Source organism: Durotheca rogersii, assembly GCF_024521655.1.
Source record: "Durotheca rogersii strain YMJ 92031201 chromosome Unknown GGS23scaffold_12, whole genome shotgun sequence".
Taxonomy (NCBI): Eukaryota; Fungi; Ascomycota; class Sordariomycetes; order Xylariales; family Xylariaceae; genus Durotheca; species Durotheca rogersii.
Genome location: NW_026251243.1, coordinates 168,647 through 191,605, shown reverse-complemented (window position 1 = coordinate 191,605; position 22,959 = coordinate 168,647). Strand labels below are relative to the sequence as shown.

At 58.3% G+C, this 22,959-nt stretch overlaps 7 protein-coding genes across 7 annotated transcripts; 3 read left to right on the top strand and 4 right to left on the bottom strand.

The window, feature by feature from the left end:
• Nucleotides 1-21: 21 nt before the first annotated feature.
• Nucleotides 22-483, top strand: GGS23DRAFT_597328 (uncharacterized protein; the record flags this gene model as incomplete). The annotated part of the gene is made up of 1 exon (XM_051518606.1): nt 22-483. One exon carries the CDS (start codon nt 22-24, stop codon nt 481-483), a length of 462 nt encoding a protein of 153 aa, XP_051371235.1.
• A 738-nt stretch (nt 484-1,221) lies between these two features.
• Nucleotides 1,222-2,648, bottom strand: GGS23DRAFT_597327 (uncharacterized protein; the record flags this gene model as incomplete). The annotated part of the gene is made up of 5 exons (XM_051518605.1): nt 1,222-1,817; nt 1,902-2,040; nt 2,138-2,237; nt 2,307-2,434; nt 2,523-2,648. 5 exons carry the CDS (start codon nt 2,646-2,648, stop codon nt 1,222-1,224), a joined length of 1,089 nt encoding a protein of 362 aa, XP_051371234.1.
• GGS23DRAFT_80157 (uncharacterized protein) lies at nt 2,521-3,633 on the bottom strand. Its single transcript, XM_051521295.1, has one exon. The coding sequence runs from the start codon at nt 3,339-3,341 to the stop codon at nt 2,703-2,705; it is 639 nt and encodes a 212-aa protein (XP_051371233.1). The 5' UTR covers nt 3,342-3,633; the 3' UTR covers nt 2,521-2,702.
• An 842-nt stretch (nt 3,634-4,475) lies between these two features.
• Nucleotides 4,476-5,566, bottom strand: GGS23DRAFT_80104 (uncharacterized protein). Its single transcript, XM_051521294.1, has one exon. The coding sequence runs from the start codon at nt 5,224-5,226 to the stop codon at nt 4,492-4,494; it is 735 nt and encodes a 244-aa protein (XP_051371232.1). The 5' UTR covers nt 5,227-5,566; the 3' UTR covers nt 4,476-4,491.
• A 4,104-nt stretch (nt 5,567-9,670) lies between these two features.
• On the bottom strand, nt 9,671-11,617 carry GGS23DRAFT_597325 (acid protease; the record flags this gene model as incomplete). The annotated part of the gene is made up of 1 exon (XM_051518604.1): nt 9,671-11,617. One exon carries the CDS (start codon nt 11,615-11,617, stop codon nt 9,671-9,673), a length of 1,947 nt encoding a protein of 648 aa, XP_051371231.1.
• Nucleotides 11,618-14,210: 2,593 nt separating this feature from the next.
• GGS23DRAFT_79822 (glycosyltransferase family 8 protein) lies at nt 14,211-16,161 on the top strand. The gene is made up of 3 exons (XM_051521293.1): nt 14,211-15,010; nt 15,092-15,684; nt 15,810-16,161. Exons 1-3 carry the CDS (start codon nt 14,428-14,430, stop codon nt 15,843-15,845), a joined length of 1,212 nt encoding a protein of 403 aa, XP_051371230.1. The 5' UTR covers nt 14,211-14,427; the 3' UTR covers nt 15,846-16,161.
• Nucleotides 16,162-20,177: 4,016 nt separating this feature from the next.
• GGS23DRAFT_605472 (uncharacterized protein) lies at nt 20,178-22,760 on the top strand (the record flags this gene model as incomplete). The annotated part of the gene is made up of 5 exons (XM_051519755.1): nt 20,178-20,448; nt 20,552-21,486; nt 21,639-21,723; nt 21,783-22,454; nt 22,543-22,760. The coding sequence occupies 5 exons, from the start codon at nt 20,178-20,180 to the stop codon at nt 22,758-22,760; spliced, it is 2,181 nt and encodes a 726-aa protein (XP_051371229.1).
• Between the last annotated feature and the right edge of the window lie 199 nt (nt 22,761-22,959).

Here is a 22,959-nt window from a genome sequence, read left to right as displayed (position 1 = left end):
GTTGGTGTGTGTCTACCCAAGATGAGGCTATACAGCGCCGCCCTAGCCCTCGTCGGAATCTTCCTCTGGACGAGCGCGGCGCTCGGCGCCCCCGGGCACACTCCCGCCGGCGGCAGAGCCGAGCACTGGGGCCACCCGGTGCAGCGCAACCACGGCAGCGTCCTGGGCGGCGGACGGAGGTTCAGCAATCTGACGAAGGGGGTGTACCCGATCCGAGATGGCGGCGGCGGCGGCGGGAACGGCTCGCAGTGCGGCGGCGGCGGCACCAGCCCCCCGTTCGTGCCGTGCGGCGGCGGCGTGCTGACGGCGCTGTGCTGCTCGTGGGTCAGCACCGGCGTCTACAACCGCAACTGCAACGTCCTGCCCCAGGCCCCGACCTCGCTCGAGGGCTTCATCGCCATCTGCGCCCGCATGCGCAAGAACCCGCGCTGCTGCCTGCCCCCCACCGGCATCGGCGCTTTCTTCTGCCACACGCCCTACTGAGTGAGAGGCGCAGGCCCAGCAGGTCCTTGCCGGCGCCGCGGACCGCGGGCTCCTCCTCCTCTTCCCCGGCCCGCCTCGCTGCTCCCGGCAGAACAAGACGCGCGCTTCCGCCCGCTGCCCCCGGCCCCCTATTCACCCGCGCCGCTCAGACTGCGACGCGGGTTCGACTTGGAACTATGTACGAAGGTCATCCTTTTCGTAACGGAGACATAGAAGGCGGGGAATGGGGCAGGGGGTTCAAAAGCACGACCCGTCGGAGACGAGCCTACTATATAGCTGGCAAATAGTCTGGGGCGTGGTTGGCGCCGGTGGCCGGGGCATCTCGACGTGGACGGGGGGAAAGGGGTCCATGCGTATAGAAGTGCAGCCCGGGTTCCTCTCTTCCTCTCTAATAGTCCTCCTTTCTCTTGTCTCCCATCGGCTACCTACCTACGCAGACGACACCGCAGTACAGAAATGCATCCTCGCCCGCAGGTTCCGCGTTCGAAGTCTAGTAGCGTGAGGTACCTCTCTCCCCAAGTTCCAAGTTTCTGGGGCTCAGCCCGCGAGCTGCGGAAATTCATCGCCACGCCCCCCAATCTAGCCCCTTTTGTTTTTTTTTTTCTCTCGGGGTAGCAGATACGGCCTCTTTTGGCCGCCGGGGTCTCGTCTACAATTCCCGGTGCTAACCCCAACCAACATTACCTATATCCCCACACCCTCTCGTATCGTCTATTCCTCTCTCTACCGCGCTCTTGCTTAGACCATCCACTCGATGCTGCGCGGGCCCCGCGCGTGCGCCCGGGGCGGGGGGGAGAGCAGCATGGCGATGCCGTCGGCGTCGTCGGCGTCCAGCGGGCAGCGGTCGGCGGCGCCGCGGCCGCGGGCGGCGGACTCGCCGATGCTCTCGTAGTCGATCTTGGGGGCGGCAGCGGCGGCGGCGGCGCAGGAGGCGCGCCGGGGGCGCTTGGCGGGGCTCGGGCGGGGATCGTGGGCGCGTCGGGCGGCGTCGGCGCGGGCGCGCTGGAGGCGCTCGAGGCGGCGGCTGACGAGGGGGAAGAGCAGGGGCAGGTTGCTGGTGAGGACGGCGGCGAAGGCGACGCGCTGGGCCCAGGCGCCGGCCTCGAAGGCGTCCGGGCCGGCGCGGGAGGCGACGCGCGCGCCGCACAGGATCGCGATCGCCATCACGAACGCGTTGCCCAGCACCAGCACCACCAGCCCCAGCTTCTTCCACAGCTGCAGCCCCGCCATCCACAGTACCGGCAGCGGCACCCAGAACACGTACGCGCTCGTCGCCACGTTCAGCCCCATCGTCCCGTACACGCTGTACGGCGACAGCGCCGGCTGGCACATCTCTGGCGCCCGCCCCGCGGGTTAGCTTCGTTCCGAGCGGCGGAAAGAGGGCGGGGAGGAGGGGGGGGGGGGTGGGTATTACTTACCTCCCGGGTCCGGCCAGATCTGCCAGTAGTCGTGGAACGGCCGGCAGCTGAGCATGGTGATGAGGAAGTCGGCGACCCACGACACGACCAGGATCACGAAGCCGGCGCGGATGCGCTTTTCGTACTTTCCGAATCGTTCCTAGGCAAAGAGAGAGAGAGAGGCGCAATTTGTTATCCTACTGTCTCCCACTCCTGCGGCGAGGCGCACACTCGCCACCGAACGGGAAGCGACTTACCGTGAGCCGGAGACAGAACGCCAGCATGGCGCCCTTCGTCATCCAGCAGACGACCGTGTACAAGATGCGGCAGTATATCGTAGCCTTGGAGCCCCCGATCCTGCGGCGAGAGTCAGCGTCTGCTCGGTGCGGGGCCAAGAGCCCGTCGCTGGGGTCGACGGCGGCTTACCGCTGCGCGTACTCGAGCCCGCCGGGCTCGAGCGCGGCGCGCTGCTCGGGCGTCAGGCCGTTGTTGGCGAGGCCGCGGTAGACCACGAGCAGGAAGTAGCAGCCGGCGGTGAGCGCGGCGTACACCATCTTTGGGCGTCGGGCGTCAGCAAGCACGGCGGGCGGGAGGGACAAATAGAGAGATATAGCTATATATATATAGGTATTCAGAACATACCGCCACGACTATCATCATGTAGTCGTCGACCCAGAGCCCCCGCCACCCGACCACCCGGGCCCGGACGTAGAGCCGGAGCCCGATCAGCGTCAGCCCGATGCCGAGCAGGACGAATCTCTCGATCATATCCGGGTCTATTCGGGGGAGCAGGTGTACGCCCAGCCAGGCTCGGAGGCCGCATCAACCAGCCGTCGCACCTGTCGTGACAACGAACAGGACGGCGATGTGCCAGCTATTATGCGGCGCGGGTCTCTCCTCTCCTCTTCTTATTTTTCCCCCCACGGGTTCTGAGCTCGCGTATCTAACGAGCGCAGAGTAGAACGGTAGTAAGTGTGTATAGCCTGTTGGTTTCGATTCCGCGTAGGCGTGCGCGAGAGTGGCGCAGGCACACAGCACATTCGGCTTTCTGCGAGGTCGCGTGGCGAGAGCGAGCAGAACCATCGCGTCGCTCGGTCCTTCACTCTCCCGCGTCGATAAAATATAGGTAAGGCGATATCCTGCTGCTGTCTCGCTCCGGCTTACTGGGAGCGGCTGGCAGTAGATGCTGTATCGATTTGTGGCCCTTGGACGTTTTGCCTGCTTGCTTGTGTGGAGGAAGATGCAGCAGTCCCTCTCCTCTCCTTCGTCCGTCTGCTGCCCGCCTCCCCCTGCTGAAGCAAACTCCCGCCCTGTCGGCCCTTCTCGAAGTGCCGTTCTCGCCGTCGAAAAATCTCGGGACACGACTCGCGTCGCGGCCGGAGAAGCTTTGTTTTCTCGTAATGATTTGCGGGGCGGTCCCGCGGGCAGAACCTCGCTACCTGCCCGCCCGTCGCCCGGCATCGGCGCTCGGGAAGTGTGCGGTCAGGACTCCGGCAGGCTAACGAGGACGAGAGAGGCCGGGTCAGCCTGCAGTCTTGCGCTAGCCACCTAGGAGGGGCGCGGGCGGTGCCTGTCGATGACGGTAGCAGCCATCTCTTGGCCTAGCTTGTATGCATCACTTATTCTCCACCCCCTTCAGCACCGGCATCGAGAATGCGAACTCTACTCTCCAAATCGAGGACGCTATCGGTAGGCCATGGCATAGCTCCCGGTGGAAGGTCCACCGCCGCAGCGGGATATCTACGGAGTGGGCGTCCGGCCGCATCTAGGGGGGGGGGGGAGCTTGGGAGAGGGGTGCCCTCCGCGCCAAGCAAGGTAGTGAGGAGAACGCGCGGCAGCCGACGAGTTCCCAATTCGGGCTACGAATCGTCTCGATGGAATCGAACCTAGGTTCAGCTTAAGCTCTTGTGTGAGATCAGTCCACGCGCGCGCCGATGGAAGAAAAGGAGAGGGGCGGCGGTGCGCAGTGCTAACGTGCACGACTTTTCGTAGGCGGTCAGCAGGGCCGTAAACAAGTAGATAGTTATAGTAGGTATCTAATTCGAAACAACTCTCAATGTATATACACTCCTCATCGTGAGACCTTTAAGAGAGAAGGTGAAAGACACGAAAGGCGAGATGATACCACATACCATTGCGAATTCAGTTTCCCTTAATGAGGACACGACCAGGAATGAGAGACTCGTACGCACTTCACACTTAGATCAGAAGCGTGCACGATACGTAACACTAATCTCGTCGGTATCCCTAAGCTACCAACAATGCTGATAATAAGGAATGTTATTATATGCCTATGCACTAGGTACTATATCACATTACAAAATTAAGTTCCCCGTTTCTAATCCCATGATACACCCTGTTCTATAGCGAGAAATGAATAGAAACTCGAGAGATGTGTCCACCGTTCCGAGCCAAGTGAGCATACCAACCGCCACGCCACTCTATGACATCCTCCCCGCCGTTCCTGTCTCCCCTATCGTACCCCGAGAGACCAGAGTAGAGCCTTGCGTCCCACCACACCACCTCAGCTCACTCTCAGCAGATCTCTCAATTAGTCGTCCTAGAGCGGCGCAGCAATGAACCACTCGCGAAGTCGGGATTCCCTTGCTCTCTACACCAGCAGCGCCGCCATCACACCAGCCGCGGCCGCGACACCCGCAGCCGGGCCCGCCATACCGGCGATGACAGCAACCGCATCGCCAGTCGCAACAGGCGGGCTTATCGAGGCCGACTCTGTTGGGCTCGGGAGCGGCGTTGCCGTGGCGCCGCCTGTCTCGCCGGCAGGGGTCCCAGCAATACCCGCGTCGCCGGCAGGGGTCCCAGCAACGCCCGTGTCGCCGGCACCGGCGGTGGGGCCCACCGTCTCTGAAGTGACGCCACCCTCGCCCCACGAGGAGGTGGGGGCAACGATGCCAGAGTCAGTCGCGGGAGCGGAGGAGTCAGCCGGCTGTGTGGGTTCGCCGCTGCTCGAGTCGGTCGGCGATACAACCAACGACGATGTATCAGTGCCACCGGTGTCGGTAGGGTAACCGGTGGCAGTTTCTGTGGCAGTTTCCGTAGCAGTTTCAGTGGCGGCATCAGTGCCACCGGTGTCGGTAGGGTAACCGGTGGCAGTATCTGCGGCAGTCTCAGTGGCAGTATCGGCAGCGGTTTCAGTGGCGGTATCGGCAGCGGTGTCGGCAGCGGTGTTGGTGACGTCGGTGGTCGCGTCCGTCGCCGCCGTATCCTGGCGCGCGACGACGATAACACCGTCCTTGACGCTGACGTGCGGAGCGACTGACGCGACGATGGTGGGGACGGAGAATATGGCCGCGAAGGCGGACACGAGGAGCAGCTTTCCCTGCATGGTTTTTCTTTTTTTCCCTCTTTTCCTTCCCTGGAACTGTGATATATGAGAGGATATCTTGAGAATCGACGGAAAGAGGGGGTAAGTAGGCTGAGTTATTGATTTTGATATTGAACGACTGCCGTTTGATACAAGTGCTCCGGTTTCGATGAGCACTACGAAGGAAGAGAAGCCTTGATGGGTTCAGATCACTTTGTCCTCTTCGCGGACCAAGCTGCTTAATATATAGGCGTATCGGCGTGCGTACGGACGAGGCTCGAATCTCTAGCACGATGGCGTTCTCATGACGGAATTCCGCCGACGTAGCCGTCGAGCGTGTCGGTGATGGCGGCATGACGACGAGTCGAGGAGGGGAGGAGGGACTCTCGTTCAACTTAGCCGGCCACTAAAAACGGAGCCGATGAAGTCTGAAAAGAGGGTATATAAGCAGTCTGTGGTGTTCTCTCCTTCAGGATCTCGCCTGTTGTGGGAAGAGATCCGTGGACTACTCCGCCCACGGATGAATAGAGAGTCATCATGAGTGCTAGCTTCTATCCTAGGCCACGGAAAGCTGATAACTGGTGGCATGGACTCGGTCCATTTTGTTCTCACCTCGAATTAGCCCCGAGACCAGACTGGCTACCGATGTGTTGAGTCTATGAGGTAAACGTGGCGGGTCGATGTTTTATGTTATGGTGCCGTTAGCCGATAACCTCCTGATGGTATATCAAGGTGAGGCAGCCCCAGACGTAAGAAAGTCCAAGGACGTGGCGTGTCCTGCGACTCCGGCCGCTCGATATAAGCTTAAGTCGACGCCGGAGCTCGGGAAACGACGGCTGCGGCGCCGCCATGTCGGGCCGGGCCACGATGGATACAGCCGTTGATAGCGAAGGCTCCGTAACGCTCGTGCGAGCCAACATCTCTACCACCACCGCGGACTTAAGTGTCCGGCGGAGCCCTGGACTTCGTAAGCGGGAAACGGGGCAAAATGCCTATTGCCTACTTACCGACGTTGCCTGGCTGGCGGAAACAGATATTACAGCGAGCGTGACGGCCTGCCGTATCGACCGGGGAATGGCTTGGTGGGTACAGCAGGAAATGAACCAGCCCCAGCGGGCGTGGAGATCAAGTAGGTCGACGGGCTTTGGTGGAGAAACAGGATGAGTAGAGAGCGTGGTTTTCGTGGGTGGGAAAGGTCAAAGTGGTGGTGGTGGTGTTCGGTGGAGCGGATAAATAGGTAGGCAGAGGTAGCCCTTCCTCCAACGCTGTGCCTACGTCATGGCTGCCCCCTTCACCTCCTCCCCTCTTCTCGAGTCCCTCTTTCCGCCCCGACTCACGCTTGCCTTAGGTACCTTGGGCGGGTGCGCGCCACGGCAGCCAACCAGTAAGGTAGGTACTTCTACGCAATGACGACGTACCTACCTACCTACCTGAGGGCGTTCCGTACGTGCCTACCTGCCTAGGTACTTAGTAAGTTAGGTTAGGTAGGTGCTTAGTAATAAGTGGTAGTCGAAAGGCCTCTTGGTCGCCGACCTCGAGGCAGTCCTGTCTTCGCCGGCATCGTATGCCACGGGATTGTTGCGTAATAGAGCTTGGGTATCGCAGGTGGGTATCGTTCCGAAGGCCTTGTCCGTTGTTCCGAGAGGCGCTAGTATCTACCTCTAGCACACGGCAATACGAAGGACCTTGGACGATGGAAAAAGCTCGATGTCGTAACTATTACCTACCTACCTCTAATATCTATCCCCCCGAGCTCCGAAGAGAGCCTTTGATGTACCTAGTATGCTAAGCTAAGTTCCACTCCTTGCAGGTAGGTAGGGATTCGCAGAGATTCGACGTCGACATCGAAAGCAGCTCAAAGTTGGCGAGGGGGACATGAGGATCGTCGCCTCTCGACGACGCGGCTGGCGTCAGCAACCGGAACCGCGTCCGTGATCGAGTCGGGTCGCGGGTTCATCACCCCTAAGTACCTAGGTATATGCACATATACCATATGCGCCTATACCGCACTCGGCGTGCTGACGCCAGATCCTCTACATGCACATTGGTGCCTAAGGTCTAGAGGTAGGTATATTCAGGCAGACGCGATGGATGTATATTAATTGCCCGTCTCGGCGTCGTCTCGGCGATTTGCCTGTGTGTCCGCACCCATTTGCCGGCGACACCGATTAGACGCCGGAAGCGGGCGCTTATCGCACCGCTGCTATTGCGCTCCGTACCTCCAACCATACCTACTACAAAAGCCCGAATTAACATCCCCATTACCCGGTACATGGGACGTCTTTTTTTTTTAAAAAAAAAAAAAAAGCAAGTCACTTGAAGACGCTGCATACCTACGTGCGGAGGTGCATGCTTCTTGAGGTTCCTTATATCATGTGTGTAGCTAGATGGAGCTGCCAGGAGGAGGTACCTACCAGGTACCTACCTTGGGAGGTACTTACCAGGTAGGTCGCGGGGAGATGATGAAGGCCTTGGTATGACAAAAATATATGCCGCGTAAAAGAGCCATTTAAAAGCTTACCTTCTCTCCTTTCTTACAGCATTGTCTCAGTTTACTTTATTCCGAATTTGTACCCTCCTCTACATAGCCGCCGCCACACCGTCTATAATAGAGGCTAGATTCTCCAGGCTCACCCGGTGGCGCCTCTCCGCCGGCACAGGCTTGCCTATACGCCAATGGGTGGTTGCCTGGGGAATCCCAAGCCCGCCCCTGTTATGTATACACAAGGATACAAGGCAAGGTGTGTCTGCCTAGCGCACACCCTCCCCCCCCAGCACACCAGCTCGCACTAATCCCCGTACATTGCGCCCATGTACTGTACATTCATCTATCCGTATCAACCGTGGCTCACCTATATTCCATCGTCGCGAACTCGATAGTGCAACACCAGATCGACTGACTCGTCATTCATGCTCCGTAACGCGCCCTCAATTTTCTAGCACATCCGTTACACATATTCTGTATAGTGCAACGATCTCCGGCGGCGGCGCCCACATTCGACGGGGTCGCTTCCGCCGCCACCCAGGCCGGTCCTATCGTCACCGCTATGTGCATGTACGGGACTTTTTGCTGCTCCCAATTATGTGCCTACATACCGGCGTAGGTAGGCAGGCAAATACTGGCCTACTCGATTTTTCCCGGCATCACAACAATAAGCGCGCTGAGCTCCCCTTCCCCTGTCCTCCAGGATCTGGCGCCTCTCCTCGTACCACCCCCCACCACCGCCTCGCCCGCATCCGGGGGCTTGGGTACGCGAAGTCCGCTAGCCCCCTTCTGTCGCTTACCACGCTAATGCTACTCCGTTAGGTAGTACCTATGGTATGTAGGTACATGCCCGCAGCGTCCATCTACCTACAGTATGCCCAGACCAGGGTGGTTGTGCATGCATCTCACGGTGTTCCGTAGCATTTGCCTCTGGCTCGCTTAGTCCTTGGCGACCACGCTTAATTCGTTTTCTTCCCTTCTGTCTTCGCGGGTTGTTTTGGGCGAGTTTTTTCCTTCTTCCCTCGCGGAGCGTCCCGGACGTCATACAGCAGTATAATACAACCCCAGGCTGACCCGTGTTTCAGGTATGTATGCAAGTGTCGAGGGAGAAAAGTGAGCAAATAGGGATATACACCGAGGATGGGGGGCAGGGGGGGGGGGGGGGGGGAGACGGCAATGGTCGTTATGATGCTGTGGCGCGACGAGGGTGTGTACGCCCAGCGTGGCGCCGCTGGATGAAAGTAAAACTCACGGAATTGCATGGTTAGCCGATCTAGTGACTCAATATAGCGACACTGTGAAGAGACAATAGGGTTACGGCGATGCTGGTGGCCACCTTTCCTTCCTGTCCGTTTAACTTTCTTCTCTTTCCGCTCATTTCTTTTCTCTTTCTGTATAATCTAGAGTCCACTATAGTACCCTTCCCTACCTCGACCGGGGAAGGAGGTAGGGCTGAGGGAAAATCAAGATCTAGGTAGCTCCCATTAATCACTAAGCAGGATCCCGTCGTATATTCCCCGATACCTCAAATGATGCGAGAATCCTCCCCTTTGTTCCGCGCCTCCGTCCCTATGTCCGCCTAGATGGTATCAATCCCTATACAAAATGTGTATCCCTTTCTCTTTGCCCCCCCTTTCACTCCCCCTCTTTACGTCGTGTGATGTGTATGGCCTTGCTGACGCGGAGTCCTCCCATCTCCCCTGTCATCCTGAAATTTTACATGCATCTACTATGCATAAATCGCGTGTGGCCTCGCAGAATAATAAAGAACCCTTCGAACAGTTGATAGAGTATCCAACGAAAAAAAAGAAACCCGAGGTTTTCAAGGAGACAATAAGGTAGGCAAGAATTGGAGCAGTTACTATGCTATTCAGTAACTCCTCCGAGGGCACTTTTCATTCCTTTTTGCTCCTCCGCTCCTCCCGTGTCCGTAACGCCAGCTAGAACGAAATCGGAGTCGCGTGCTATCACTGAGCCACATTACTCGCGCGGTGGCGGCTGATCGGTATCGTGGTTCGACGGATGTAGTGAATGCGGCGACGCTTGACTCGGAGGGGAGGGCGTGTGGTTGACCACCTGAGTTCCGTCCAGCAGTTGTGGTTCGTACGTCGACCCGGGCAGCTCCGTCGGTGTTGTCTTGCTGACGCCTGACAGCTCACTAGTATATGGTTGACCGTATGGCTGGCCGTATGGTTGGCCGTAAGGTTGAGGGAACGTTTGGGGGTACGGTTGAGGGGGATAAGGCTGGCCATACTGGTTGAACATCATACTCGAGGGGTTTCCTGAAGCGATCGAAGGCATATCCGTTATTTCCAAAGAGTTGTGGTTCTTGACAGGAACGTAATATCCCTGCTCTTGTCTGTCAGGGGCAGGATATGCTGCGTTCGGCGCTACTCCGTTCTCTTCCGTTTTTGACTTGCGGCGGCGTAAGAAGAAAAAGATAAGAGCGCCGATGATGCCTAAGCCTACGACACCGACACCTACCCCGACACCGATCTGAGCCTCCTTCGTGAGACCACCCGACGGAGGGGCGGGTTCTGCGTCTATCGATCTGCTCGGACTACTGCCTGCTGCGCTAGTCGCAGAGGGGGGGAGCGCCGTCCAGAAGCCGGACCACGACGCCTGCCAGTCATTTTCGCTAGCTTTGAGCGAATCCCCTTGCATGAGCTCAACGACGGACGCAGGTGGGATGTTCGGTCCGGGTGCCTGCGCGAGCCACCACGACCTAGAGCCCCAATCCGCACCGACAAATGCGTCCTGCAAAAACGCGCGCCCGAGGGTGTATGCGGGGGCCGGCCCTGCGTAGCAGGGAAAATACGGCGTGGGTTCCTCGACTAGTGGCGCCGACAGGGTAAGATTTAAGTGCAGAAAGGGGACCGATATCGTCACATTCCTCGTGTTAGAAACGCCAAGGAAGACAAACTCAAGGGCTGAGGCCGAGGTGACTATTTGCGTGTACTTCGGATCTTGCGTATTCCAGAAATAGAGACCTAGCCGTTCGTTGAACGTCACCGGCAAACGCGCAGCGATGGCATCGCAGGTGGATCTAGGCAGCGACAGGTAAGGCGAGCAGCCATCAACGGATACTTGGAGGCCGCCCGAATTAATCGACGAGTTCCCCGAAGCCAGGAGGCCACCCAAAGACTCGAATTCCCACGGCGAGGAACCGTTCACAACCCTGATTCCAATGTCCTTCAAGGGTATCTGGTTCGTGTAGTCATCTTTGTAGCTCAGGATCTCCCCAACAATGCGGTTCTGATCGTAGCCTCCGAAATAGAACGAACCCGGCATTCGGGGGTTCGCCGAGCCGATGTGCATGCCAAACGAGTTTGACGCCGTCTGGCCGTTTTCCCACAGGTATCCAGGTAGAAGACTGGCGTTGGTCGACGGCTCGGCACCGTTCGAGAAGGATTGGTTGACGGTCTCGGGTGCCCCGATCCCCAAGCAACCCACAGTGAGCGGATACCATGTGCCATCTGGATACTCCATGAAGGACTTGCCGACCAAGGCCAGAGAAGCGCTTTCGATGGTTTGGTCGCCGAAGAGCACGCTGTCTACCCACGACGTCGCCTTGTCGCCCTTGATAGGCACGCCAAACATAAAATCCGAACCTGGCTGCCACTGGATGGAAGCTGATGATCCCGACCGGTCTTCGTTGTATAGCCCTGCTTGGGTAGTGTAGCAAGGGAGTGACGAGTTATAGCTGCAGTAGTTGCTGGTAAGAAGGAAGCTCTGGAATTCCCGCCCCGGATACATGGCTATCCTCTGGCTGCTGCCTAGGGTGACCTCGATAGCCGGCCAGGGGCCGTCCGGTCCAAATGTCGAGTCGGACCATGTCGCAGCAACCGGCGCGGTGGCCGCGTAGACGGGACTCAAGACGAGTAGATAGGAAAGAAGAGAAAGTGGTAGCGAGAGAGAAGCCGCCATGATTATGGGCACGCGGTGGTGCAGAGCCAGTGGCGCACAAATATGCGGCTCGGAACGAGGGGGCAGCACGATGCCACGGTAGAGAGGAGAAGAAACGAGAGAAAGGAGTTGCCACGAGGGAAAAGAGGGAATGCGAGCACAGAAGAGAGATGGGAGAGGACGAAGGCCCACCCATAAGACCGCCGCCGACGAAACGGGGCACGACGAGGAAGGGGGCCCGCGTCGTCTCGTACAGGTACATCGACAGAGAGCACGTATGTGCATACATATGTATATACACGGACAGACAATACCCTGCCTGTCTATGAGTATCTCGATACGTATCCAACCGTGTAGGCACGCCAAGGGGAGAGTCTGAAGATCTCATACTATGATAGGAGACGAGGCTTGTGGATCGCAAGACACGCTTGTCTGCGTGTATATGGCGATGGCTCCACGGGCTGGTAGAAGGATTTGCATGCTGGCAACCCTAGACCCGACTCGGATAAGACTTTCAATCAGCTTCTCGCTGCAGAGCTCGACGAAGGACTGCCGACCAGTCAGCTGCGCCCCTTGCCTGCTCTGCCATGGCCAGGAGCAAATTAAGCATCGCGCAGGGGGCCGCCGTCCTCGTCTTCAAAGCCTGCAACTCCCCTCTAGTCCTCGAGGCTGAGCCGGATCGTTGTTATCGATGATCTCGAGCCACCAGCTACACCAAGATCGGTATGTAGCACATAATGTAGGCACTACTATACCAGCAGTTCCGCAACCTAGGGGGGATCAACAAGGAAATCGGGGACGGCTGGGTCGGCAGCAACCAATACGCGCCGTAGTCGCTTGCTAATGCTTGTCTGCAATAGTTTCGGGGCCGGCTTGCTCGCGACGGGCTGGACTTGGGTTGAAGTTTGGCCCGGGGTTTGGGGGCCGAACATAATCGAACCGAATAGGGCTTAGCCAGGCGGATTCCTATAGAAATAACCAGGTAATCATCGTCACCACACCGGTCTTCCTGGGGTACGGGTCCTGCCTGTATGCATACGAGTACGTGTAAACATACGCATATGTGCATGTCAACGCACTCCGTAGGTAGTATGTTCATACATACCTAGAGTATGGCTGTATGCAGGGGTGTGGATTGCCGCATTGCATCCTATGCAGTGCCTCACAACGATATCTATTCTCACATCGAGCCACGGGGGAACTCGGGGAGTACGCCCAACGGGACGGGCCTGGCTCTAAGCGGGGCTAGATGACGGAGAGGAAGTGGGCGAGTGCGTAGACGAGCTGACTCTGGCGAGACGGATGCGGGTTTCAAGTGGTGAGGTCCGGGGAGAGCGCGGTCGCGGGAGACAGGCAAGGAGGGTGCGCGATGGTCGCGTATCTAGGATCGAGCGCATTGCGCCCGACTAAGACGGGACGGATCCTTCGAAGGGGTGAAACTTGGGCGTAATATAGTAGGCATTGGTGTCATTGGTAGAGTAGTTGTATTGGTGTGAGGTATTGGTGAATTATCTCGGGCCAGTGACGACGACCCGGACGAGAGAAAAAAAAGGACCCCAAAGAGCAACGCAGGCCACGCGAGATTGTGGTTGATTGGGGGTGGGTAGGAGGGGATGAGGTTGGCATCGTGATGAAGCTGTTCGCGAGACGGGGTTTTCAACAGCCTGCCTCGATTTTTTTCAACCCAACAGGTACCCCGGGTACCTACCTCCTTACATCGATCGATGTTGCAGGTATTGCGTAAGGGAAGACGGGAGGCGTGGGACGGATCGGAGGGAGGCGCCTCATCTCGACGTAGGTATTACCAGTCCCTAAAGTTTTTGGACTGCCTATCGGTTCCCGCCGGGAGGTACCTCCACGTGGGCAGCAGTACATCCCTACGCCGCGTACATACAGGTAGGTGCCTATCTAGGTAGGTACCTGTATGTAGGCACGTTTAGGTACCGACCTAGGCGAGGTAGGTAGGCTGCGGGGAAGATTCAAGGGCCGCACCCGGGCTACTTGGGAGCTCGATACCAAGACAACCACCCAATCTACCTACCTCTATCCTTGATGATCCCGTCCTATGTGGGCACTACTTATATACCTAGGTGCCTAACGTCGTCGTAATATCGACTCCTTGTAGGTATGTGGGTAGCCAGTACGGAGACCTCTGCGAATCCACTCCCTCTCTGCCCCTCGCTTCCGTCTCTGCATTTCCTGCCCGGAGTTCGTAGGGGGGGGGCGGTACCTATTGATAGATGTGCGAGTACATGCAATCGCCGCCTGCGCAGTCTGCATGCCCAGGTACCGACAGAGGTACCTACCTACAAGGGCGCTTAACCCACCTATCCAAGCCACATCGCCATCCATGGCTCCCTTCCGCAGCAGCAAAACCTGGCAATTACACGCGTCCATTATTCTTACCTGCCTAGGCGCCTCTATTTCTCTCCTTTGCCTCTGCCCTCTACTTCTATAGCCGTGGTGGGTGAATCCTCCTCACCACCTACCACCTCAAACCAGCGACGGTTGCAAATACCTACAGCGTAGCCGTACGTCGTGCAGAGATCCCATCGCGCCCTCGCACGCGCCAGAGTCGCCAACATCCTGCTATCTCTCCCGAGCCTCCCGCTTCCGATGTCTGCTGTTTCACCGTTTAGCGGCCGGTATTGATTGCAACACCCCCCCCCCCCCCTCCCTGCTACCCCTTCCTTCCCTCCCTCTCTACGCTCGCCCTCCCTCCCTCCTTACCGATCCAACTTCGCTTTTACGGCGAACCTCAAAACTCTCGCAAGCAGCAGCAGCAGCAGCTAGAGTGAGCTGTAGCCGAGCTATATAGGTAGCTAGCAGCCATGGCTCCGCTCTGGGGCTCTTCGTGGTCTTCCGCCTGGTCCTCCCTCCGTGGCTACAGCCCCGTCCAGAACGGCGAACAAAGCACCGCAACGAGCTCCACCGTCGACTCCTCCTCCTCCCACCTCAAGCCGAGCATCGGCCAGATCCTCATGTCGAAGCGGGTCCGCTATGCTCTCTCCGCCTTCGCTATCCTCGGTCTCTTCCTCCTCGCCTTCCACAATTACGACCGTCTCCCCTCCATGGATACCCTGCGAGGCGGGACCGCCGCCCCCGTCAACTCGCACTCGGATTGCCCTCCCGCCGTCGTGCCCCCCTTCCAAGATTCCCAGGTCGACTGGTCGCGATATGCCTATACCCAATATGTCACCAACGCCGCCTACCTCTGTAACTCTGTCATGATCTTCGAGACCCTGTTCCGCCTCGGCAGCAAGGCCGACCGCGTCATGATGTACCCCGAGAAGATGATGGACCCGGCCGAGACTCAGCCCTCGACCGAAGAGGCCAAGCTGCTCGCCAAGGCCCGCGACCAGTACGGGGTCAAGCTGGTGCCCGTCTCCGTTCAGCGGAGGCCCGGCGGCGATTGTAAGATGCCCCTTCCGTCTCGCGTCCGCGTCGCGTACTCCTTATCCGTCATCGTCCTCTGACCCGCTCCCTTGTTTTCAGCTACCTGGGCCGAATCCTTCACCAAGCTTCTCGCCTTCAACCAGACCCAGTACGCCCGCGTCCTGAACGTCGACTCCGATGCCACCATCCTCCAGACGATGGACGAGCTGTTCCTCATGCCGTCTTGCCCGGTGGCCATGCCCCGCGCCTACTGGCTCTTCCCCAAAGATAAGATCTTGTCCTCGCAGCTGATGCTGGTGCAGCCGAGCGCTGTCGAGTTTGACCGCATCATGAAGAAGATTGAGTCTGCCGGTAGTAACGACTACGACATGGAGATTGTCAATCAGCTGTACGAGGACAGCGCCATGATCCTGCCGCACCGCCCTTATGACCTGCTGACGGGGGAGTTCCGCGGCGACGACCACCGCAACTACCTCGGCACCGACCGCGAGGAGTGGGACCCCGTTGCCATCTTCAACGAGGCCAAATTCCTGCACTTCTCGGACTGGCCCGTGCCTAAGCCCTGGATCCCGATGTCCGAGTCGATGCGCCAGGACAAGCAGCCAAAGTGCGAGACGAAGAACGGCCAGGAGAACTGCGCCTCTCGGGATCTGTGGAACAGCTTCTACGCCGATTTCGCCCAGCGACGTTCGGTAGGTCCTCTTTCTTCCCATCCCCTCCCCCCTCCCCTCCCCTCTTTGGTCTGTTTCTTCGGAAGTAGGAAATAGGGCACCCTTGGAAGCCTTGAGAAACACGCGTTACTAACACCCGGGCTCAGCAAGTTTGCAACACCAACAAGAAAGCCAGGCGGTAAATAAGAGGGGCACAAGGTCTCGTCCTTTTTTTTGGTTCACGACTTCGGTTCTCGAGGCAGCAGGTCGGCAGATTAGCAATGCCAAATAGCAACGGCGGCATTCACCAGGATTTGTATTTCTATTTCTCATTACGCGGCATGATATATATTATATACTATAGATACCACCAGCTTCGCGAGCGGGGTGCGGGAGGGCGAAGTACGAGGGGGGAGCGTCATGCCGTTAACATGAATCCTCTCGCCGTTCTCACACTCTTTCCCCTCGCACCGGGTCAGTTTAGAGAGAAAAGAGATCTTGTTTGGTTCAATGAGAGCTTATAGCTCACGAAGTCCGGACGTCTTTACTTAGACTCGACGAGCAGGGCGTCGTCGTCTTGACTTTTCTTGTTTCCAACACGCTGCGCGTGAGCTGTCTACCGGTCGGGCGTAAGATGTGATATACCTTCTGTCGACTAGGCCGTTGCATGTCTACCCGCCTGCCCATACCAGCGTAGAGAGTCCGCGTCACTTACTCGTCCATCGGATGATGAGGCGGGGGAGAGCGCTTGCCCTCAGCACCGAGACGGGGGTTCGCGCGGGGGTTTCGGCGCGAGGGGGAGGAAGGCATGCTTTTAGGGGCTCTGTCTCGGCGGTTATAGACGGCCGGGTTGGCATCGCTTCTCGGAAGCATTCGCTCTCTCCTCGCCGCCTCGTCGATAGATCTTTACGCCGAATGCCCGCGCCCAAGACCCGGGGCGACGTTTGCATCTGAAGGTTGGAGAGCTTGCCGGAGCGGAGGGGTGGGGTAGGAGTCCGGTAGGCACGACGAACCAAAGAAGAGACGAGAACACTTCGCGTCTGGGGAATATCTGCGCGGTATATGAGAAAACGGACAGTGTATGGGGCGGGTGTGTGACTAGCGCGAGTGGCGGGCGAGATGCTTGTGACTGTACACCCCGTCCCATCGGGATGTCCTATACAACACCATGGTAATAGCAATCTCTTCGCCCTCGTCACAGTATGACTGCCCTGCCACTTCGCGATACGGCCAGCTCCAGAGTCGCCCGGCCCCCTAACCACGGGCGCCCGCCTCTCGGATACTTAACGCCTTCAAAACCTACCACCCTCTGTCCGCCGCCCTCCAGAGCGTAGGTCTTACTCGCGCCGCCACGTTCTCGCCAGCACCAGCGTGCCTGTTGCGGATCCGGCGCTACGCACCCACAGTCCCTACGAGCACGAGCCCGCCCAGTCAGAGCACCTCGGAGGGGGCCCGGCCAGCGACCAAGAGCCTCTACCGGCACAGTTAGGAGGGTTGGGCGGGCCAAACACGGCTCGAGATAGAGCTGTAGCCTTCGGCGTGCTCGGTGAGGCTGCCTCGGCGCGAAGCTAGACCTCCCCCGATCATCTACGCGCACGCTAACCGCACCCTCGTGCGCGACAGGGGCGGTGGTGATCGCGGCGGCGCTGATATTCCTGATACGGCGGCGCCTGCGGAAGCGGAAGGCGGCAGCAGAGTTTCCGCTGTGGGTAGAGCCAGCGGCGACCTCGGCGTCGCAATACCCGCCTTCAGTGGGGAGGAGGAACCGCGTGATCGCATGAGATTGCCGAGACGAACGGGCTGATGACGGACCCGGTGAAGACAGGAGGGGGGCAAGCTGCCTGGTCAGAAGCCTATGCTGCGTTTGCACTTGGAGATGCGGGCCGGTAGGTATAGCTTCCCGCGCGACACGGCTACCGATGGGCGCAGGGTCCTGCGGCTAGCCGGTCCTTCCCAGACTCCGAGTAGAACGCCCGCTAGACGGCGCTGCGCGCAGCCGCAAAGGGGCGTGTCCTAGCGTACGTGCCGCTCGATCTGCCGCGAGGCTGTACCTGTCCTTCCTCGTCGCGGCGGCCCCCATTTCCCTGGCAGCCGAGGGTCTGAGGACGCCGAAGTCGGCGCCTTGCGGGGGGGGGCACACTGCCCGCCGTCCCTGGAGGCGCCTGCGTCGGCTCGCTCGGTGAGCTTGACGGCGGCTCGGCTCTGAGGAGAGGCGTCCGCCACGTCAGAGACGGAGGACGCCTCGACTGCCTCCCCTTGGCCACCGATCCGGCGCTGCTGCAGCCACGCTCAGACCGAAAGGCGTCCGCCCGCTCGCGCTTCTACGCTCTCCCACCGCCATTGCCTGCGGTCGGTAGGCTACCCGTCGAGCAAGGTGCGTTGTGCGATGGCGGGTAGATAGTGAGGGGAAAGGCCGCAATGGTAAGGGGAAAGGAAACGGTGCGAATTCGGTGTTGTCCGAATCGTGACCGCATCAGGAAATTTCAGCCAGTCAGGCTCTGCTACCGGCAGCCGCTCGTAGCGCCACAGAAGTTGGCTGGGTATTTCAGGGCACTTCGTTGTTTCGCTTCCCTAGCCCGATGCGATGTTAACTGAGGACAGCGAGTCACCTTCAACGAGGCCGGGCTGCCTCTAGTCGTGCCCATCCCGCGACGGCCAAAGCATCGAGGCTGATAGCACTTGAGCTGGTTCCTGTCGATTTGCCAAATTATCCAAGCTAGGTATCAATGCGCAAGAGGCAGCTAATTTCCTGGGACACGTTCCTACAGCATCTGTATGGTGTGTAAATAAGGAGGAGACAGTTTACACAACTCCCCTAGAACCTGCTGAGGAGATTGTGCCGCGTAGTCTCCTATGGGGATTCCTACGGTCCGATTTCCAGGTGCCTCAATGCGCTCAGGGTTCGGTTTTGATTTCCCCCGTGGCGTAAGGGTGTAGAAAAATGTCTACAGCTTTTATAGTGTAGTACCTTGTGGAAGAGGTGGCTTGATTACCTAGGTAGGTACCTACTAGGTACCCGAGATAAGAGGCTATGGTCCATACGGTAGGCATACCAAGCTAGCAGCCCCCTGATGCGTCGAGAAGATGCAGGTCGATTTCTTGGGCGTTCTATAGTGCTTATGTGGCTGTCGGCAGTATGCGTGGGTGTCAGCTGTACAGGTGCCTACAAGTAGTATAAGAGATGTCACGAAATCCCCGATCTAGTTCTATGCATATAGATACAGTCAGCAATGCCCTGTGTGCCCCAGGCGGGTACCTAAGAGGTACCTAGGTAGATGCCTGTGACGTTATTTTTTTTCTCTCCTGTTTTTCCTTCTCCTACTTCTTCTTCTTCCTTTCCCCTATTGTCGGCTGGGAGTGTCCGCCAGCTTCGAACCCTTCCTCCACCATCGTCAGCCTCCCTCGTCAACGGCGGGAAAGCGAACCAAGGTGAGGCTACGCTGACGGCGCTGGGCGGGCGCTTACAGGCTTCGGACAAAACACGGCTGGCAACGAGTACTTAAAATGCAGTAATATTCTTGTCTAGAAGCGCGACTCTGACGACATTGGGACGTTAGGGTTCGTACCGCCTGCCCTTACCGCTGCGGACTTCTGGCCTTGGGAATGCCGTCGAGTCGTGAGCCGGTGCACGTGATCGATTAAGCTGAAACCGTGCTCGATCGCGTGCCAGATCAGGGTGGATAACGTCGTGCGGCAGCGGTACGATCCCCTGGCCGTGACAGACTAGCACGGGGACCGGCCGGTCTTGGAAAGCTTGGAAAGTCTTCAGACAGCCATAGACGTCGGTACGCCATCCCACGTGGGAGGACTACCAAGAGCCGCCAAGTCGACGACAGACGTCCCCCAGTCCCTAATCCAGGTTCGACACGACGCTGCTGCTACCACGGGCATGTCGTCGAGTCTCAGCTCTGGCGGCCTACCTAGCCTACCTACGACCTTGTCGTAGAGGAAGAATGAGTGTAATATGCGAACAAAACTCGGCGAGAGAGCGCCCAATCCCGCGCGAGGTGCGAGCTGGAGGTGCCGTGATTTGCTGGCTCCCATCCGTGCATAATGCCACCTGGGCGAACCGGGATGCCGGATTCGTCTAGTCTTCATAGAGCAGGCGAGCTGGATGATTTGCCTGAAAAGTCAGGTCTCGTCACACGACTTGTACCCCCAACGTCGCGAGGCGTAGAAAATGCAGAGGAGAGCGTCCTGCTACGGGAACCGAAATCAATTATGTGCCTGCCGCGACCGCATGCGAACTCGGCTGTATGCTGCGGTGTGGACGGACGGTCCGATCTCCTCTGGTCCACCTCCCCCTGGTCATAGCATTGCGCTCTCTTTTTTTTCCCCCCGAGTCTACGCTGTCGCCGTGCGGCCCAGCTAGGTGAGCTTAGGTTATGCGGTAGTCTAGTCTCGCAATAGTCCAGCGGGGAACGCGTGCACTTCAAATATAGCATATCCCCCTCCTCCCTCGTCCATCGGATACCTGCTGGTCTGTTATTTATGTTGAATACACGGCACGTTCGCGTGCGCGTTGACAGCCCGCAATGGCTATCGACGTCGAAGAGCTCGTCATCCAACCCTTCCACGAGGTAGTGGAGCGGGGTAAAGATGCTGTTGCGAATGCTGAGGCGGCCGCCGACGACGCTGACGAGAACGATCCCAAAGCTTCCAGCGGCCGGGATGCGAGAGAAATGCTCAAAGCCGCGCGGGCACTGGTGAGGGAGGGCGAACGAGCTCTGCAGAGGCTACTACCACTGTGGAAGGCCCAAGTTGACAAGTACGGAGACGCATTTACGGAGGCGATGCGACAGAACGGTGAGTTTACCTATTCTTGTTCCGGAGGCGGCGTCGTCCAGGCGAACTTCTGGTGTCGACAGCGGCGTGCTCTATGCGTTGGGTTGCTGACCCCGGCTTGCAGAACAGATCGTCGATAGCCAGAGACGGTTAGAGGATCTGCTCTACGACCTCGATGATTTCGTCGAGTTAGATTCGTTCGACGCGGAGCGGTTCTCCGACGTCCAGGCGGCCTCGAAGTCGTTTGCTCTCGCTCTCATGGAGACCATTAAGCGATTACATCTCGAAGAGAGTGCGCCCGCTGCCCCAACGCCTCCTGACCCGCCATCATCTCAGGCTCCGGACGGCAAAGGCCGCGAGAAAACAAGAGCCAGTTCCCCAATAGGGACAAACGAACCTACCGATACTGGTACCATCACCCCCGCCAGACGGCCTTCTAGTCCTGACATTCTAGGGGCAGAGCGCGAGTGCGTAAGCCTCGTACCCACGCCCACCAGCCCGGCGTTCCTCGCCTCAACGTCGCGAATAGACGCATGGGTCAATGAGCAGACGACCGCGTCTATGCTGCGGCCCCTCAACGATTCGATCTCCAAGAACGAGTACTTTGTAACCCATCCCAGCATCTCGAACAACCTCGACACGGTTACCATGCGCAGCCCGGATACCCCGAAGCCGCTTAACGTTCCCTATAGTCCGGACGGCTTACAGAACCGGGCGTCTTGGTACACTAATACCGGCAGTTATACCTCGGGCCCTAGGTCGATTAGCAATATCCCCACGAGCGAGCAGAGGACGAGGTCACTCTCCCGACCTGTGCCGAACTCGCCCGAGAATGACGGGCCGAGAGAGCCCGATCTACAACCACTCTTGGTCCCGCGCAGCCTCTACGAGGACGGGCTAATATTGACCAACGAGCTCTCTGCGCGAGGATCAATTGCGTTTTCTGGTTACCAAATCGGGTTGGATAGCAGCCTGTACCTACAGAAGGGCTTGTGTTCTGGCGCGCAAACGTTTCGCGTCAAGGGACGTGCGAGCGCCACGAAGTCCGTCATGGAATATGTGAGTAAAGAGGAGCGCGTCACCTGCTGCCATGTCCCCCATAGAGCCACGACGGCCCCCCTTCCCGTTTTCCCCCGCTTCGAGATATACAATTGAGAAAACATCGGCCGCGTATTGGAGGAAAAATCAATTTGTGCTCATGGAACGTATAGGGGACGAGGCAGAGTGTGGCCCGGTGCACCGACTGCGAATTTGCGCAGAGCCTGATCGAGGTGGAACTTGATGACGGGCAGGACTGTAAGCGGAGACCCGAGCCGGCGAGCGTTAGCGGGACTAACTTGCCATGGCGCTATTAGCAAGCGGGAATTTCTGCAAAGCCGGCGTCTTATACCGTCTCCGTTTCTTGTACAAGTCCCATATAGTTTCGACCTCGGCGTTCATGATGCAGTTCGGCTGCCTATTCTGCGCGCAGAAGGGCCAAACGGTCTACGCGGACGATGCGACCGTCTTTTCAACGCAGGATCAGCTATTCACGCACCTATCACGACATCCGCAGCCATTACCAGAGATCCCCGGCGTCGTAGTCTTATATAGTCAGGACGCCCAGGTCGAAGACTACGATCTGCATTTTCAAAATCCCCCGGTCGCGAGCCAGCTTCCCGATATAGCGAGCCTATCCAGGCTTCCGTCAGCCATAGCCGTCAAGGGTCACGTCAAGCGGTACGGACGCGACGTGACGGATCCGGAGGGGAACTCGGATCAGGTTTTGCGGTTCTTAGAGGGCGGTCGCGTCGTAGGGATCGAGTTTCCGGAGAAGTGGAAAGGCAAGTGGTGCGTTGGTTGGCACGATGGGCAATGGGGCACTTTTCCCTTGAAGCATGTCATCCTCGAAGGGCCAGCGCGCACCCCAGGAATGGCAACGGCTGCAGAAGGAGTGTTCGTTACGACGCGCTGGAAATGGGACGTTAAAGACTCGACGGTGGGGTGGATATCATTCGATAAGGACGAGACCTTGTCTAATGTCAGCTGTAAGTCAGTCCTCTTCCCACTCCTCTGACAATTCGGGCATTGCTATGGCTCTCGGGTAGCTAATGGGCGGCACTCGTCTTGAAACAGGGATCAACATGGACGACTGGTGCTGGTTCGCCACGAAGAAGAACGGCAAATCAGGCATCTTCCCACGATCCCACGTCAGGACTGAGTCGTTACGGGAGACTGCGAACTGGCAACGCGAAGCTGACGACGGGGATTCCCTGAACAAGCCCAAGAAGCAGAGCTTTGGTTTGCCGACGATCAAGATGCGGAGGATGACTATGGGCAGTTCTGGGTCTTGATGGGTTGTAATGGGGAAGGGGTCTCGAGACTCGGCGGTAGCCAGGGTCGGATATCGATCGTCCTTGGCGCTCTCTCCGTAGGTGGGCATTTTTCATCTGGTGGTGCCACGGTATCGCGGTAGTTGGGTGCTTGTCGCATATATCTATCTCCCTCTGTTGACGGGTTTCGAAGTTCGCATATCTACTTGTACTTAGGTAG

Coding starts and splice junctions, on each gene's coding strand:
- GGS23DRAFT_80157 (XM_051521295.1), bottom strand. CDS start 3,341: ATGCCGGGCGACGGGCGGGCAGGTAGCGAGGTTCTGCCCGCGGGACCG.
- GGS23DRAFT_80104 (XM_051521294.1), bottom strand. CDS start 5,226: ATGCAGGGAAAGCTGCTCCTCGTGTCCGCCTTCGCGGCCATATTCTCC.
- GGS23DRAFT_79822 (XM_051521293.1), top strand. CDS start 14,428: ATGGCTCCGCTCTGGGGCTCTTCGTGGTCTTCCGCCTGGTCCTCCCTC. Junction 15,011..15,091: donor GCGGAGGCCCGGCGGCGATT/GTAAGATGCCCC, acceptor CCTTGTTTTCAG/CTACCTGGGCCGAATCCTTC. Junction 15,685..15,809: donor ATTTCGCCCAGCGACGTTCG/GTAGGTCCTCTT, acceptor ACCCGGGCTCAG/CAAGTTTGCAACACCAACAA.